Source organism: Paroedura picta, chromosome 10, assembly GCF_049243985.1.
Source record: "Paroedura picta isolate Pp20150507F chromosome 10, Ppicta_v3.0, whole genome shotgun sequence".
In the NCBI taxonomy this organism is placed as follows: domain Eukaryota; kingdom Metazoa; phylum Chordata; class Lepidosauria; order Squamata; family Gekkonidae; genus Paroedura; species Paroedura picta.
This window is the reverse complement of record NC_135378.1, coordinates 67556984-67570951: the sequence shown is the minus strand read 5'-3', so window position 1 is coordinate 67570951 and position 13968 is coordinate 67556984. Positions and strand designations below refer to the sequence as shown.

General features: G+C 40.7%; 1 protein-coding gene across 3 annotated transcripts in view; it reads right to left on the bottom strand.

Annotated features, from left to right (window-relative positions):
• Positions 1 to 13968, bottom strand: part of COL25A1 (collagen type XXV alpha 1 chain) — a 317331-nt gene that overhangs the window by 58448 nt on the left and 244915 nt on the right. For all 3 annotated transcript variants that reach the window (XM_077300637.1, XM_077300635.1, XM_077300636.1), the window contains 6 exons: positions 9829 to 9873; positions 8150 to 8176; positions 5280 to 5324; positions 2996 to 3028; positions 2847 to 2882; positions 1441 to 1485 (listed from right to left, as the gene is read on the bottom strand). In XM_077300637.1, coding sequence (XP_077156752.1) covers positions 1441 to 1485; positions 2847 to 2882; positions 2996 to 3028; positions 5280 to 5324; positions 8150 to 8176; positions 9829 to 9873 — 231 coding nt within the window. The remainder of the gene's footprint in view (positions 1 to 1440; positions 1486 to 2846; positions 2883 to 2995; positions 3029 to 5279; positions 5325 to 8149; positions 8177 to 9828; positions 9874 to 13968) is intronic.

The window sequence follows — 13968 nt, the reverse complement described above, 5'->3', positions numbered from 1 at the left end:
GGGCTGTGGTTATACACTTCAGTGAAGACATCCCAACCCTGGTACACAGAAAAAGTTTCCACTGTAATAACTGAGAATATATATTCCATATAACGATTCCAAGATATATGCCAAAAGAGCCCAAGATCTGAACACAGTGAATGTGTTTGGTGCCATGGATCTCAGAGGGCCTCTGCATCACCAGGAGGTGGCCAGAAGAGGGAGCCACAGATATATCAATTAAGCTAGCTGCTGCTGCTGTTTGGGGGCTGTCAAAGCAACTGGCAACAAAACAGCAGCACACACTCAGTAAACTTTCATTTTGCTTACTCATTTGTTAATAAGAAATGTACCTTTTGTATATCTTAAGTATCTGCTACAGTTTGCTTTATTTACTCTGGTTCTCTCTCTTGTAAGTTCCATTCTGCAGGAGAAATATCTGCCTATTGTACTTGTTGTCTTCTGCTTCTGCTGTGCTTTCTCTGTCGTCTGTTTGGGGGAGGGAATAGGCATGCATTTTGCTTTGAATCCTAACACAAGGCCCCCTGTTGTACCATTAACACCTCAAGTAGCAGGTGATACACCGCTGGGACCATTATGTGTTTTTTACTGCACTTTACTACAGCAGAACTTTGTAGAACTGATAGCTGTACCAAACTAGATAGACAAATGGTCTGTCTTATTACAAAGTGGCTTCATGTATGTGTGACTTGTTTGTTTCAAGATTGACATTTCTGCCCAGCTGCTGTTGCACCTTTTTCTGACCTAAGGCTGGTCTGGAACTTATGCTGTACAAGCTACCGACCGTGCCTGAAAAGTAAAAACAACCTTTCTCCATTTTCCTTGGACATTGTTAGGTTCTAGATTAAAGACAAAGGTATTTTGCTTTATAGTACAAGGTACAGTTACTTAAGCAGGTGTAAAGTGCATTGTGGGTATTCACAGGGACAAAAAAATACACTTGCTCATTTTCTGAATTTAATTATGCCTGCTCATTGACACATATTATTTTTTATATTTCTTTTGTTATTGTAATTTGTGACAGTCTGTTACTTGTGCATATGCATATTGAAAAAGTAAATAAAACTGTCTAGGTCCTTAAGATATTTACTTTTTCAGCTCTTAGAGCAATGAGCTCCTCACAAATGCATCATTAACTGAAGCATTAACTAAATAATTGATCAACTTTTCAGTTTCTTTTATCTGTGAATATTTTCAGGAATCTGGCCGGGGCACCGTGCATTACTCCTTTCTCAAACCCTCCTTATTTTACAGAAAAGACAGGAATATATAACATTTATAGTAAATTATCATCATCCATTCATGTACATTTTGTATGACCCTCTTTAAATGTTAAAAGGTTTTGATGATATTTAAACGCCTTCCAGTTCACAAGCTCATCACCTTTCTCACATTAACATCACACATAGATCATCATAGGAAAGTTATCTCTGCATCTACCTTAATACCAGGTAGTCCAGGAAGCCCTGGGAGTCCTGGTTCACCCTATAAATTGAAATTGTACAGCGTTAAAAGAGCCAGAAGAATAATAACTCTGATGCATTGGTTTTTTTTTACTGAAAAGGCTAAAAACATTCTAATAAATAGCTACAATCCAGAAATGTCTGTGCAATGTTGTTTTTTAAAACCTGGATTCTGCTCCTTAAAAATAACTTAATTTTTTTTAAATACAATTAAATCAACATTGTAAGATTTTATTATATGCATAAGACTAAGAGAACTGCAGGTTGAGCTCATCTCTGATTCCACGACTATACAGAGAAATCCATAAGAGCCCCTTTATGATATTTTTCTTGCTAGGAGGTTTATAAAGGGCATGTAAGTAGAGCATTGTGTTTGCTCTTCCTATTTGTTTTTGTCATATGGCCGCCAGCATTACTACACAAAGCCATAATATCATCAAACATCTAAATCAATGTGGATTTCTAGGCTGTGGATTTTTAAAATAATCACTATCCATTCTGTCAATCATGAATGTAATGGAGTGAGAGCCACTTTCATGGATACTGCAACAGAGAATATAATTCTAACACTCTTGTAAAAGACTCCATAGAACATTCAATACACAATTGTGATGGTTTCATAGATTAGTTAATCTAAAAGTGCTTAATTAGCCTTTCTAATTGAAAATTAATATATTAACAAAGGCTTTTGAAATTCCCATCAGTGTTTCAGACTTTTGCAGGTGATTGGATTCAGGGATGAGACACTATTTAAATCCAAATTTTGGATTTAAAAGATCCAATGGACTGCATAGATGCAACTCCAAGACTCTCCAAAGATCAAGGAATAAATTTTGTTAGGATTAATTTGACTTTAGAAGATTCGCCCTGAGGAATGTGAACAGCTCAAAGAGAAACTAATATATACCTCCATACACTGATATATCTATGGATCTTTGTGATATTCTGTATATCTATATCTGGTGTCTAAAAAAGAATAGGATTCTATTTGTGTATCATCTTCCCTGGTATATAACATCCTTCTTTCTTCAGATACTACCAGACTCAACATTTATGCTGAGTGGTTAAGGAATTTGTTAAGTGTTTGACTTGTGAATTTCCACTGCTGGCAGTTTCTGGGTTTTTCTTATGGAATTATGTTTTTTTATCAGCTGGCTACCATTTTGGTTAATTTATTTTCTATATTTTGTATTTCTTATAATGGTACCTGTGGCTCATGTAGGGAGGGAAATAAATTAATAAATTTTGATGTTGATAAAATAGATTGCGTCAAAGTCTTTTTTTTTTAACTAGCAATTATGGAGAAGTACTTAGTACAAGAAATGTTATCACTTGGTTTCACAATAAGGAAAGGCACTGTTTGGAAAACTGTTAATCTGTTACCTTTTGCCCTGGTCGACCTGATTCTCCAGGTTCCCCCTACAATTAAGAAACAAATTATGAAATCCAACATAGGAGGGGAGACATCAACACACAATGGACTACTGCTGGCAGTGAGCTTCAAAGCAAAGAAATAATCACTTCAACTTTACCTTTATTCCTGCAGCAGAAGAACCAGGATCACCCTGATAATAAAATCCAGGTAAACACAATGATTATTGCATATGCGAAAACTAATTGGAGAGTCAACAGCTTACTAAATATTTTTAGCCATGGTGACAACCAAGCTGAATGGCTATGGATAGCAACATTGCTTGTTTGTGGAACTACCGATGAGCAGACAATATCAATCAAGAGCCCAAGGAACAAATGCAGATGGAGTAACGTCTCTGCTGATTCAGCTGTACCAATCAGAAGTGTTTAATGATGTTCAAAGGACTCTGTAAAAATTAAAATTAGAAAGTCTAGAGGTTGGATCGTCACGTGCTATTTTGCCAGTATAATTTCAAAACGTATGTAAAAACATTGTGCCTGATCAAAAAATAACTTCTGGCAAGAATCAGGGTTTATGAGTCAAAACCCTTAACAAGCATCCAAAAAGAACATTATAAACATCCATTAATCAAGACCAGCTAGAGTGGCTGAAGTCCATAATGGTATTTAGTCAACTAAAATCTAGCTAGACATCACGAATGCCAGGATGAGCATATTACATTCACTGAAGAAAATGTTCCATTCCAATAGAGCACCTGCCTCTCAGGTCATCTCTCCCCTGCTTTTGGTCTGTTAATTCTACAGAACTGAAAATTCGAGAAATATTTAACCAAATATAGCCTTTAAAAAGGGCTGTATGACAAAACAGAGGAAAACCGAAGCATTCATTTGCATGTGAAAGCAAACATTTGTAATGTGTTTTCAGCTCAGGAACACTTAAAACTACCATCATACAGAAACAAGACACCTGGTGTGCAGAGACATTCAGTTGTATTTCAGTTCTTCATAATTTATTTGCCAATGCTATCCTAGGAGTTTAAGGTTAGGAAAGGGAGAAGGAGCCATCATTTCACTTCCTCTTTACAGAACTGTGATGCAGATAGTGCCACATCCAAAGCAGAGTTACACTTTTGTAAGTAAATGGGTTTAGAAGGATGTAACTATACTGCAAAGAGCCTCTTGTGGCGCAGAGTGGTAAGGCAGCTGTCTGAAAGCTTTGCCCATGAGGCTGGGAGTTCAGTCCCAGCAGCCGGCTCAAGGTTGACTCAGCCTTCCATCCTTCCGAGGTCGGTAAAATGAGTACCATCTTCCCAGCTTGCTTGCTGGGGGGTAAACGGTAATGACTGGGGAAGGCACTGGCAAACCACCCCGTATTGAGTCTGCCATGAAAACGCTGGAGGGCGTCACCCCAAGGGTCAGACATGACTCGGTGCTTGCACAGGGGATACCTTTACCTTTACCTAACTATACTGCAAGCAGGGCAACAGGAACCTGGACAAAAGAAAATACTTGTTCAAAAATGAGGGGACAGACTGTACTATTGTAAACTACAGGGAAAATATTACATTAACAATCCCTGAAACTGACAGATTAACACAGCAAGTGAGGGGTGACACTGGAATTTTTCTCCCTGATGTTTTAATTGTGTGTTTGAAGGAACTTTTCAAGGGAGGGAACATAAAAATGTTACCTGCTCACCTGCAGCCTGAAATGGAACATACCAGTTTGCCACCCCAGAATTATATCACAGAATTCAGTTACATATCTAGAAGAGGCTTCAGAATGTTTCAAAAGGGGTTTAGACAAGTTAATGGAAGTTAGGCTTATCAATCTTTATTAACTGTGATTCCTAGATGGGACGCCCACATTTGGAGATACTGTTCCATCAAAAACAGATTATAGAAAGTAAAAGAACATAAGAAGTGCCCTGCTGGATTAGATGAGCAGTCTATTTCAGCAGGACTGCAGATGGTGACTGCAGCATCACGGGAAACGCGGAAGTATCCACATTCCCTTACTGCAGGCCATCCAAAGTCCCGTGCATAATGGAAAAGTTGGGCCCTTGGGCCCAGATCATCCTCCAGCCTACGATGTCCCTGCAGGAAGATCAAATGCCCCGGTCAGCTTTGCAGTGTCGCAGAGCCAAACGGGATGGTTTCCCACACCCATGATTATGGCTTGCAGCATGCTGCTCATCAGCCATTGCATGGAGGGGCCCCCATGCCTCCCCACTCCCTCCCGCTGCTGCTGCATGGTGTGGTAGGTTATTCTAGCCCCAGCACACTATGTCAGGGCTATCCACATGTGCTGGGGATTCCTTCCCTGGTGCATTCTTGGCAAGCGGCAGGGCATGCTACCCTGCTGCAAGGCATCAGACACTGCCATGCATAATTGGTCTACATTAGCAACATATTTGGCACTTATCCCCAGTATGAACTGTACCTTCTCTCCTGAGTCACCCTTCGGCCCAGCTTCTCCTGGATCACCCTAAAATTAAAGCAAAATATTTATATTGTGTTTTGATTCACCAGCAACCACAATTAAAATCCATCAAAATGTAATATAGTTTTAAAAAATTATGACAAGTTTTTAATGATACTATAACTTTAGAGCAGATAAAATAAAGAAAGTAATTGAATAGAGGAATTCTAGATTGCAGTAAACCAGGACTATATGAATATATGTAAGGGTTCACAGTTGAGCCAGTTGTTCAAAAAGAGTGTGTCAGTCCTCTCTCTATACAATAATCAAATCTACTCAAGGAGTTAGAATGGAAAGGAGGTCCCATAATTGAAGTGTCTTAACTTACAAAAGCAATAACCAGGTAACGTTTTTCTTGAAAAGTATTGTGGCTACAAAAGCCAGTAGACAATCTTATCAGAGACAGACTTTTCCATGAGGGCAATTTCCAGAACATGGTAAGAGGAAGCAAATGGATCTGCAGGTTTCCATGGCAAAGCAATTTCAATCTGAGCAGCAATCATGGTTGGCTGTCAGGCAAACTCAAGCAGCAGCCTAAGACACAACCTTTTATTGAGAGTTGCAGCAACCGCTGCTACCTTGTTCTGCTCTACTTAGGTAAAACTCAAGTTGTAGAACTTGGGCACCACTACTGGTCCATGTCATCTCTCAGCTGGCAATGAGGCAGTTCTTAAAGGCATACTGTCAGCTCTCCTGCTAATAGGATGGCATTCCCCAGGTGAGACCTGGGGATCCCGTAAAATTATAGCTCATCTCCAGACTAAAGAGATCAGTTCCTCTGGAGAATGTGATTCTATGGATTGATTGTTGGAGAGTTACAGTAAAATCGTAAACAAAAGTGCACCCATGTAAGCCAACTGACTTCGGTGGATTTAGAAGGGTGCAATTCTTCTAAGAGTCCACTGGTGATCACCATAGGAAGCTAAAAGATGCTGAAGATATATTGAAAAGTTTAATTACAAAACTAGGCACACAATTTCAAATTAGCTTGTGCATAAGAATTAGCAGTAATTCATCAGTAGAAACTGGCCATCTATGAACTAGAATTTATAGATGGCATGTGTTAGTTTGTACCTAAAACAGGGTTTCACATTGCCACACTACAATAGACTTTTGGGGGATTGCTAAGTTTGGTGCAGAGTTCTCATCATGAATGAAGGCGAAATTTAGCACAAGCCCATGCTAGTATTTAATATATCCTCTGAACTGCAGCTCTGAAATTTAATCAGCATTTTCAAGAAATCATTTAGAATAACATGGTCAATAATTGTCTGTGAAATAACTAGTTGGCTGCAAAATACAGAATCAGTACTAGATTCAAGAATTTGCCCACTGTTAAATGACAACACTACAGGTTGCAGTGTTGTAATTCTTCATTTTCAGCCCTTTATTTTTCACCAGCTTGTGAATGGAAACCTTGGCCTCAGCATCAACTGAACTCTAGAGAATACAAATGCTACTATAAAATGGAAAATGATAATAAAACAATAACTTTTTGAAGTATCTGAGCATTACTCCTGTTAATAATATCCTGAGGGTAATATACTAATGTCTTGGGGACCATTTGAGCCTTCTCCACTTGCTCTGAAGTGCTATTCTTAAGAGGTAGTATTTACACAGATTTTGTTCTCCTTTCTTTGACAGATATCTGTCCCAAAGATAAGCTGGATAACATAACCATCTGTTATTTAATGTTTAAGCTATCTGGAGGAATAAGTATCCAGCCTTTTCGTCTTCAGTGCTTTCATCAAAATACAGTTTCAACTCTCTAGGCTTTTGCAGCTCAGTATTCTCACCAGCATTGTCCTTTTCTCAGGAATGTGCCAAGTATAGGACATCAGAACTGGCAATTTGCTAAAGCCCCAAGTTCCATAATGAAAGTTATAGTGTGGGCCACAGCACTGCAAGAGCTGCTGAGACTGTGGCTGCCAGTTTAACGCCGTGGAGGGCTGGTTGAGAAGGGATGTGACCGTCTCTGCAGCCAGTTTGCAGCACATACGTCGTGGGCAGGCAGCATGAATAGTGGCAAAGAAGAGAGGCAGGCCCCCGGCATCTATATAAGGTGCTATGTGTGTGGGCTCGGCATCTTTGCCCAAGATACCGTGTGAACAGCTTCCCTCACACTCGCCTGGGAATTTGGTTTCTGTAACTGGGTTTTTGTTTGAGTTTGATGTACTGGATGTTGCAACACACTTCGTCACAGCTGCAGGTTTGCATGGGTTGGACCTGGTTGGCAAGGAGTCTGGTTGCTATTGGACTCCCTGGGGCCCGGGACCTCCATAAGAGATGGCATATAAACAAGCACAACTGACCTGGCTGGGAGGCCAGGGGCTCATTTTGTCAGGAGTCCTGGGGCCAGCCAAATTAGGTTGGCACTCTTTGGCTCCCCCACATAGGTCACTTCCCTTTAGTGGTGGACTCTAGTAGGCAAGGGGGTCTGTCATCCCGGCTGTCAACCCCCAGTTCCTCTGGACTCCAGAGGTTTTTGTGCTAGGTCAGGCTCCCTCTTCCATGCAGTGCCAATCCTCTAAGAGGGAGAGATAAAGCTGTGGCCATGTTTAATGCCAGCCTGTGGCACTGCAGTTGCAGCTTATTCGAGCACGGCCACACGTGCACGTTTGCGCATGTGGCCACACTTCCCTCTCCCCCCTCCTTCCGCAAAAAGAAGCTTGCAGCCTGGGGGGTGGGGAGAGGGAGCCACGACCTGGTGCCGGGCCGCAGCCCGGTGGTTGGGGACCACTGCTTTAGAATATTTAAAATCAGTTTCTGAAGTAGTTTCAAACCATTCTTGGTTTGTTCTAGGTTTTTTTTTAAGCAAGTGTGGAGCTTACCCTTTCTCCACGATATCCAGGGTCACCCTAATTAAAAGAAAGAGTAGAAACAAATTATAAAGATCATTAATGCTTCTGCAGTACGGACAACTTTGGAAATTCTATCTATAAGAACACCATGGAAATAAATCTAAAGAAAGACATTGCATTATTTTAAATACACAGAGTCACATTTAATAACTATAATTTTCATTTATCATAATTCATGAATTAACCAGCCATTTTTAGTGTACTATGTGAAGAGTGTGAATTTTACCCTATCCATTGGCTACTAAATTTGGCATAACTGAAAAAGGGTAATATTGCTGAAGCTAAAGGTTCCAACAACCTGTGCCTCCATGAATAATTCATCCAAGTGGCTGCTAGAGACATGCCACTATGTATGTTGACTGCCAGATAAAAATGTTCTTCTGCACCATATGAACATGCAAAAAAATGTAAAGATCTGAACATGCAGTTCTGAGTAACATAACCGCTTTGCTTGAGAGGTCCTTGTAGTATAAAATACTACTAAGAGAAGGCATAGCTATGTGTTGAGCCAGAAGGATACAGTCTTCTTTGAGAGACACATTCTTAGACAAAAGCTGTATACATTTTCATTTTTTAATTAAAATATTTATATCCCACATTTCCTCATGGCTCAATGCAACTTACAATGCATGAAGCAATGGTGCTCTACCATGGTATAAATATGGAGAACTTGAAACTATATATTTTCACTCTGTTGACAACGTCACTGAAACTTATGTTCTTCAGAACTCATATTGATGGTTTCAGTTCCCTAACAAACCATCCAGGAACACAAAGAATAAACCCAAACATCAAAAGGGATGAAAACTATAGGTCAGGAACAGGGGTTCATAACACCTTGTCTGCCCTGGATTTGTGCTCCCGCATGGGAGCTGGAGCAGCAAAGTTCCCAGTGCGGAAATGGTCTCAGACTACCACACTGATAAGCAAAATTTTCATTCTCAGAACCCAACTCTGACAGGTCATCTTGTGCAAGATTAGTTATCAGTCACCATCAAAATGGGATTTGAATGAGATAAAATCCCATTTTCATGGTTACTGATTTCTGGGCAATTCTAAAATACACTGCTATGAAAACTAATTAAGTATTAAGTGTCATAATTTAGATTATAAAATGTGAAATGACAGTTCCCCAAAGGCCTATGTTCTTTCCTGATTGATAAAGAACATCCACGATTAGCTGTCAATAGCAACAGGACACACATATTCTGTTGAGAGACAGATGTGTATTTGAGAACCACTGGCGCAGCTGAGGCAAGTCACACAAGGTCATGCCATTGACTGAAATTGTGCATGGGCCAAAGAAGAATGCCCCAGACCACTTTTCTTGGTCAAACTATGTCCCAGTTTCATTTTAGTCCCTTATTGGTACTCCTGCCAGCCTAGGTTAGAATACTCAAGCTCAAGGTCCGAAGGAACTTTTCTATGGACAGATCCCTCACACGTGTATTAGGGTACATTTTGATCCAACCCAGGCAGCATACAACATAGGGTAGAATAGTGGGTTCAACTATGAAGCTCAGTAGAAGTTCTCAGCATTCTGCCACGCAGGAGATGTTGTGAAGAAAAATGAGATCAACCTTATTGCTGTACACATGCAATTTACTCAGGATTACATATACACAAGTACATTAATGATCTTCACTAACCTTAAGTCCAGGAAGTCCTCTCTCTCCCATTATACCAGGTTCACCCTAAAATGTCATAAAAATTATAATGAACGACATTACAGACTAGTGACAAACAAAGCTCAGAAAAACATCACATATCACAATGACAACAATCCAGTATGATCTTCACTACCACTGTTAAATTGGCATTAGAACTGGACCAAACCAGATTTGCACTGGGCATTTCATATCTGGAGTTATCCCTCCCCCAGGTGATTGTAAAAAGTCAGTTATTAGGTGCATAGGGGAATAATTATATACAGGATGAGGGTAAGCATTTATTCTCACACAGCAATTCCCTAGGGCTGTTTCAGGTAGGAAAACTGGTGCAGGGGTGGCTTAAACCTTCGAAGGCACATTACTCTGTCTGTCTCCTGAGACTCTTGTTCTGGTTCGACATAGTGAAGCTCTGTCCTTGCAATTCCTGGCTCTTCGACCTCTGGCTTGTCTGACATTCCTGATCTGGCTCTTCGACCCCTGGTTTGTCCGATGTCTCTTCTCTGGCTCTTGAACTCCCGGCTTGTCTATCAACCTCGCTCTGGCTCCTCGACTTTGGCTTTCAACTCTGTTCCTGATTCTGTTTCATGTTTTGCCTTTGTCCTGCTCTCTCTGGTTTTGAAGACAGCTCAGCTTGACTTCGCTCTCTACCCCACGTTCTTGTGAATTCTGTCTGTCCTTGCTCCCGACCTCCTGGTCTGGGCTCTGGACTTTGGGGCAAGTTCCCTTCTTTGGCACAACTACTCAGCTATGCAGCTGCAGCCTGGTAGGGCAGCACATACTGCCGAGTGGCACTAGGAAAGGGGCTGCAGATAATGGTGAGTATAGGCAGTAGGAGAGCTCACAAATAGACAGAGGAAGGACATACAGGCAAGTGGGAGGCATATGGGTGGGAGGATGTGACAGATGGCATGTGTGGGACCCGCTTTTGGACAGAAGTGGGTCTTGGGAATTCTCTGCCTAGGCCCCCTCAAAATTGGAACCAGCCTTGTCTGGGAGAGCCAGGTCTAGTGCTCCCAATGCACATCTGGTTTGGCCTTGAGACAATCGAAATGACAGATGTATGTGGGTTTGAAGCCAAAAAGGGAGATATAATCAGAATCCATTTGTGTAATTTTGAATTGTCTCAAGGGGCTGCCTCCATCAGCATATGACCCCTGCTACCCACGTAGCTTCCCTGTGCTGATTCTCCAGATCTCTCTTCTCTGCCTAGAAGGAATTAACAAGATTAACAGTGGCATGGTCATAGAGGGAAAGCTGCATAAAACTCCTGTTTCATTAAAGTAGCAAAACACAAGATCTTTTTACACTTCAAAAGCCAACAGGCTTATTGCTGCATAGTTAAGGTATCAGTAGATCGGTCATTGTTTCACAAAATCCCATGATACACCTCTCCCTAAACATGGTTTCCTGCCCTTTCGGTTTTGCCAAATTAAGGAGCTCTTGTTGGGATTCTCTCCCCACTCCTGGCCACACATCTAAATCTTTTCAATGTAGGATTGTAGACATGGAGCAGACATAAAGGGGGAGGGGGGAACAGTTGCTTGTTACATAAACATTACATGAGAATATCTATTCTAAGCACATTCAACAACCTTCTCATATCAAGTTTGATAAACAGATATTACAAAGGAACCAGGTCTTTCCCCTCACCTCCTTTTGAAGAAAAATCCCATTGCTAGATATTATCAAGCCAAATTATTTTTGCATACTGGCCTGATATTGGAGTCCACCCTCTAAAGCAGTCAGATTGAAGTCACTCTGACCTGAACTTCTAGAACTGAAGTCCCACATTGACTAGATTTTTTGGGGTTGTTTTTGAGAACAGCAGGAGACTTTCAAAGCATTAAAAGGGGGAAAATCATATCAAAGAAAAACATTCAAAGGCATTACAAAAGAACATTTTAAATAGGGGACGCTGGATGGTATTTTTTTTCCAGCTTCACTTTACAAACACTGCATTATTTCAAGTGAATTGATCCCAGCAGACTATTTTAGCATTAAGCTTGGGAGGGTAGGGGGAAAATAAATTACTTGAAAACATTAGCTAGAATGCTTGCTGAAACATATGGCTTATTAGTACCTTTATTTTATCCATAAATGTTTTAAAATTTTTAATGTTAAACATTGTGAGAAATATTTTGAATCATTTGAGATTATCAAAAGACACGCAACTCAGTATTTGTATACTATTCACTAATTACTAAGGACTTCTCTGAGAGCCAAGCTAAATGTGTCAGCATCTCCAAGTCTACCAGGGTGAGGCTATATCATTTTAATGATGAAATTTCCTCTTTTTACAAAAGCAGTGGACCTGATCCTGATCCTGACTGTGGTAAGGGGCAGGAGGAGGCTACTGTACTGTACTGTACCCCTTGCCCTGGCTTCTGAACAGAGGGAATTTCATCCCTAAAAAGCTGGAGGTATCACAGGTTTTTAGACCTGTGCTATGTTTAAATTCACTATACTAACAATCCTTTTACACCATACAGTTGCCTGCTCTGGGTTAGGAAATACTTGTAGATTTTGGGAATACAGCCTGGAAAGAGTGGAGTTTGGGGAAGGACCTCAGTAGGATACTGCTGCCATTTTCTCCAATGGAACTGGCCTTAATTGTCTGGAGAAAATTGTAATAGCAGGAGGTTGGCAGCCTTTAACCATGAAAGAACAGTTTTAGTCTCTGAGAACAACAATTCTTCATTGTCAGTAGCATTATTAAGACTGCGGTTGCAATCAATTTTTGTTGTACATTTAGTATGCATGCTTGTTTCCACAAAACAGCTCTGGGCTGATCCTGCGTTGAGCAGGGGATTGGACTAGATGGCCTGTATGGCCCCTTCCAACTCTATGATTCTATGATTCTATGATTCTAAAACTATCATATTCTCACATTTGTTTTCTTTCTTGTTTCTGTTTTCTTTCTTCTTTGTTCCTTTCTTCCTTCCTTTCTTGATTTGTATACTACTGCTCTCAAGGAGACTTATGGCGGTTCACAATAAAACAATAAAAACAATACAGCCCCTAAAAATCCCCATATCACATTTACTTTCTAACTTCTAAGAAATGATATGCTACAACTCTAGTGAGCAATAATCAAACATGTAGCAACCTTAAGGGAAACTCCAATGACCAATATGCATCTTTCTATGACACAAAGACTATATCACTACAGATCAGTTCTGTTCATACATTTGATTTTTGACTCTCAGCCATTGTAATGGACTTCTGTAAAATGTGGATAGAATGATATGTCAGAAGTAGGAGGCACTCCATTTGTTCTCTCCAAGAGGAAGATCCCTTTGGTTGTGTTCTGTCAACAAGTTATCAATCCAATTAACAGTAATAGGATCCGTAACACATTTTACCAACTTGTCGATAAGAATATCATGCAGAAACTCATCAAAAGTTTTACTAAAATCAAGGTAAACTATTTCCACAGCATTCCCCAGATCTTGCAAGGTAGTAACTTTCTCAAAAAAAAAAATTAGTCTGACATGACTCGTTCTTGAGAAAGCTGTGCTGACTCTTAGTCACAGCCATCTGCTCTAGCTGCTCAAGGACTGAATGTTTGATGATTTGTTCTAAAATTTTGCCAGCTAGAGATGTCAAGCTGATGGGCTGGTAGTTATTCAGGTAACATTTGCCCGCTTCCAAATTTCTGGCACTTCACTGGTTCTCCAAAAACTGTCAAAAATAATGGACAGAGGTTCAGACTAGGGTTGGGCGCTTCGGCACCTGAAGTGGCTGGTGTCTCCCGGAACAGCGAGCACTGTGCCGTGGGGGAGGGGAGGGGAGGGGAGGTGTGGGCGTCAGCGTGCCGGTGGGCGCCTGCATGTGTGCACCCTCTGGTATGCTGACGCCAGCACCTCTCCCCCCCCCCCCGCAGCACAGCGCCAAACCACCTAACCCTGGTTCAAACATTACATCTACAAGTAATATAGGCCTCTCAGCATAGCCCTTTTGGGTGGAAAAGGATATATTGTATTCCTCGCAGAAAATCTGTTTGGTTCTAAACCTTTTTGTAGTATGAGATGATTTTGTTTTTAAAATTAAAAGGCTTATATTCTGGGACAGAATCTTATGCCGATAAAAATATACAATATTTGAATGGAGGAATGTGCT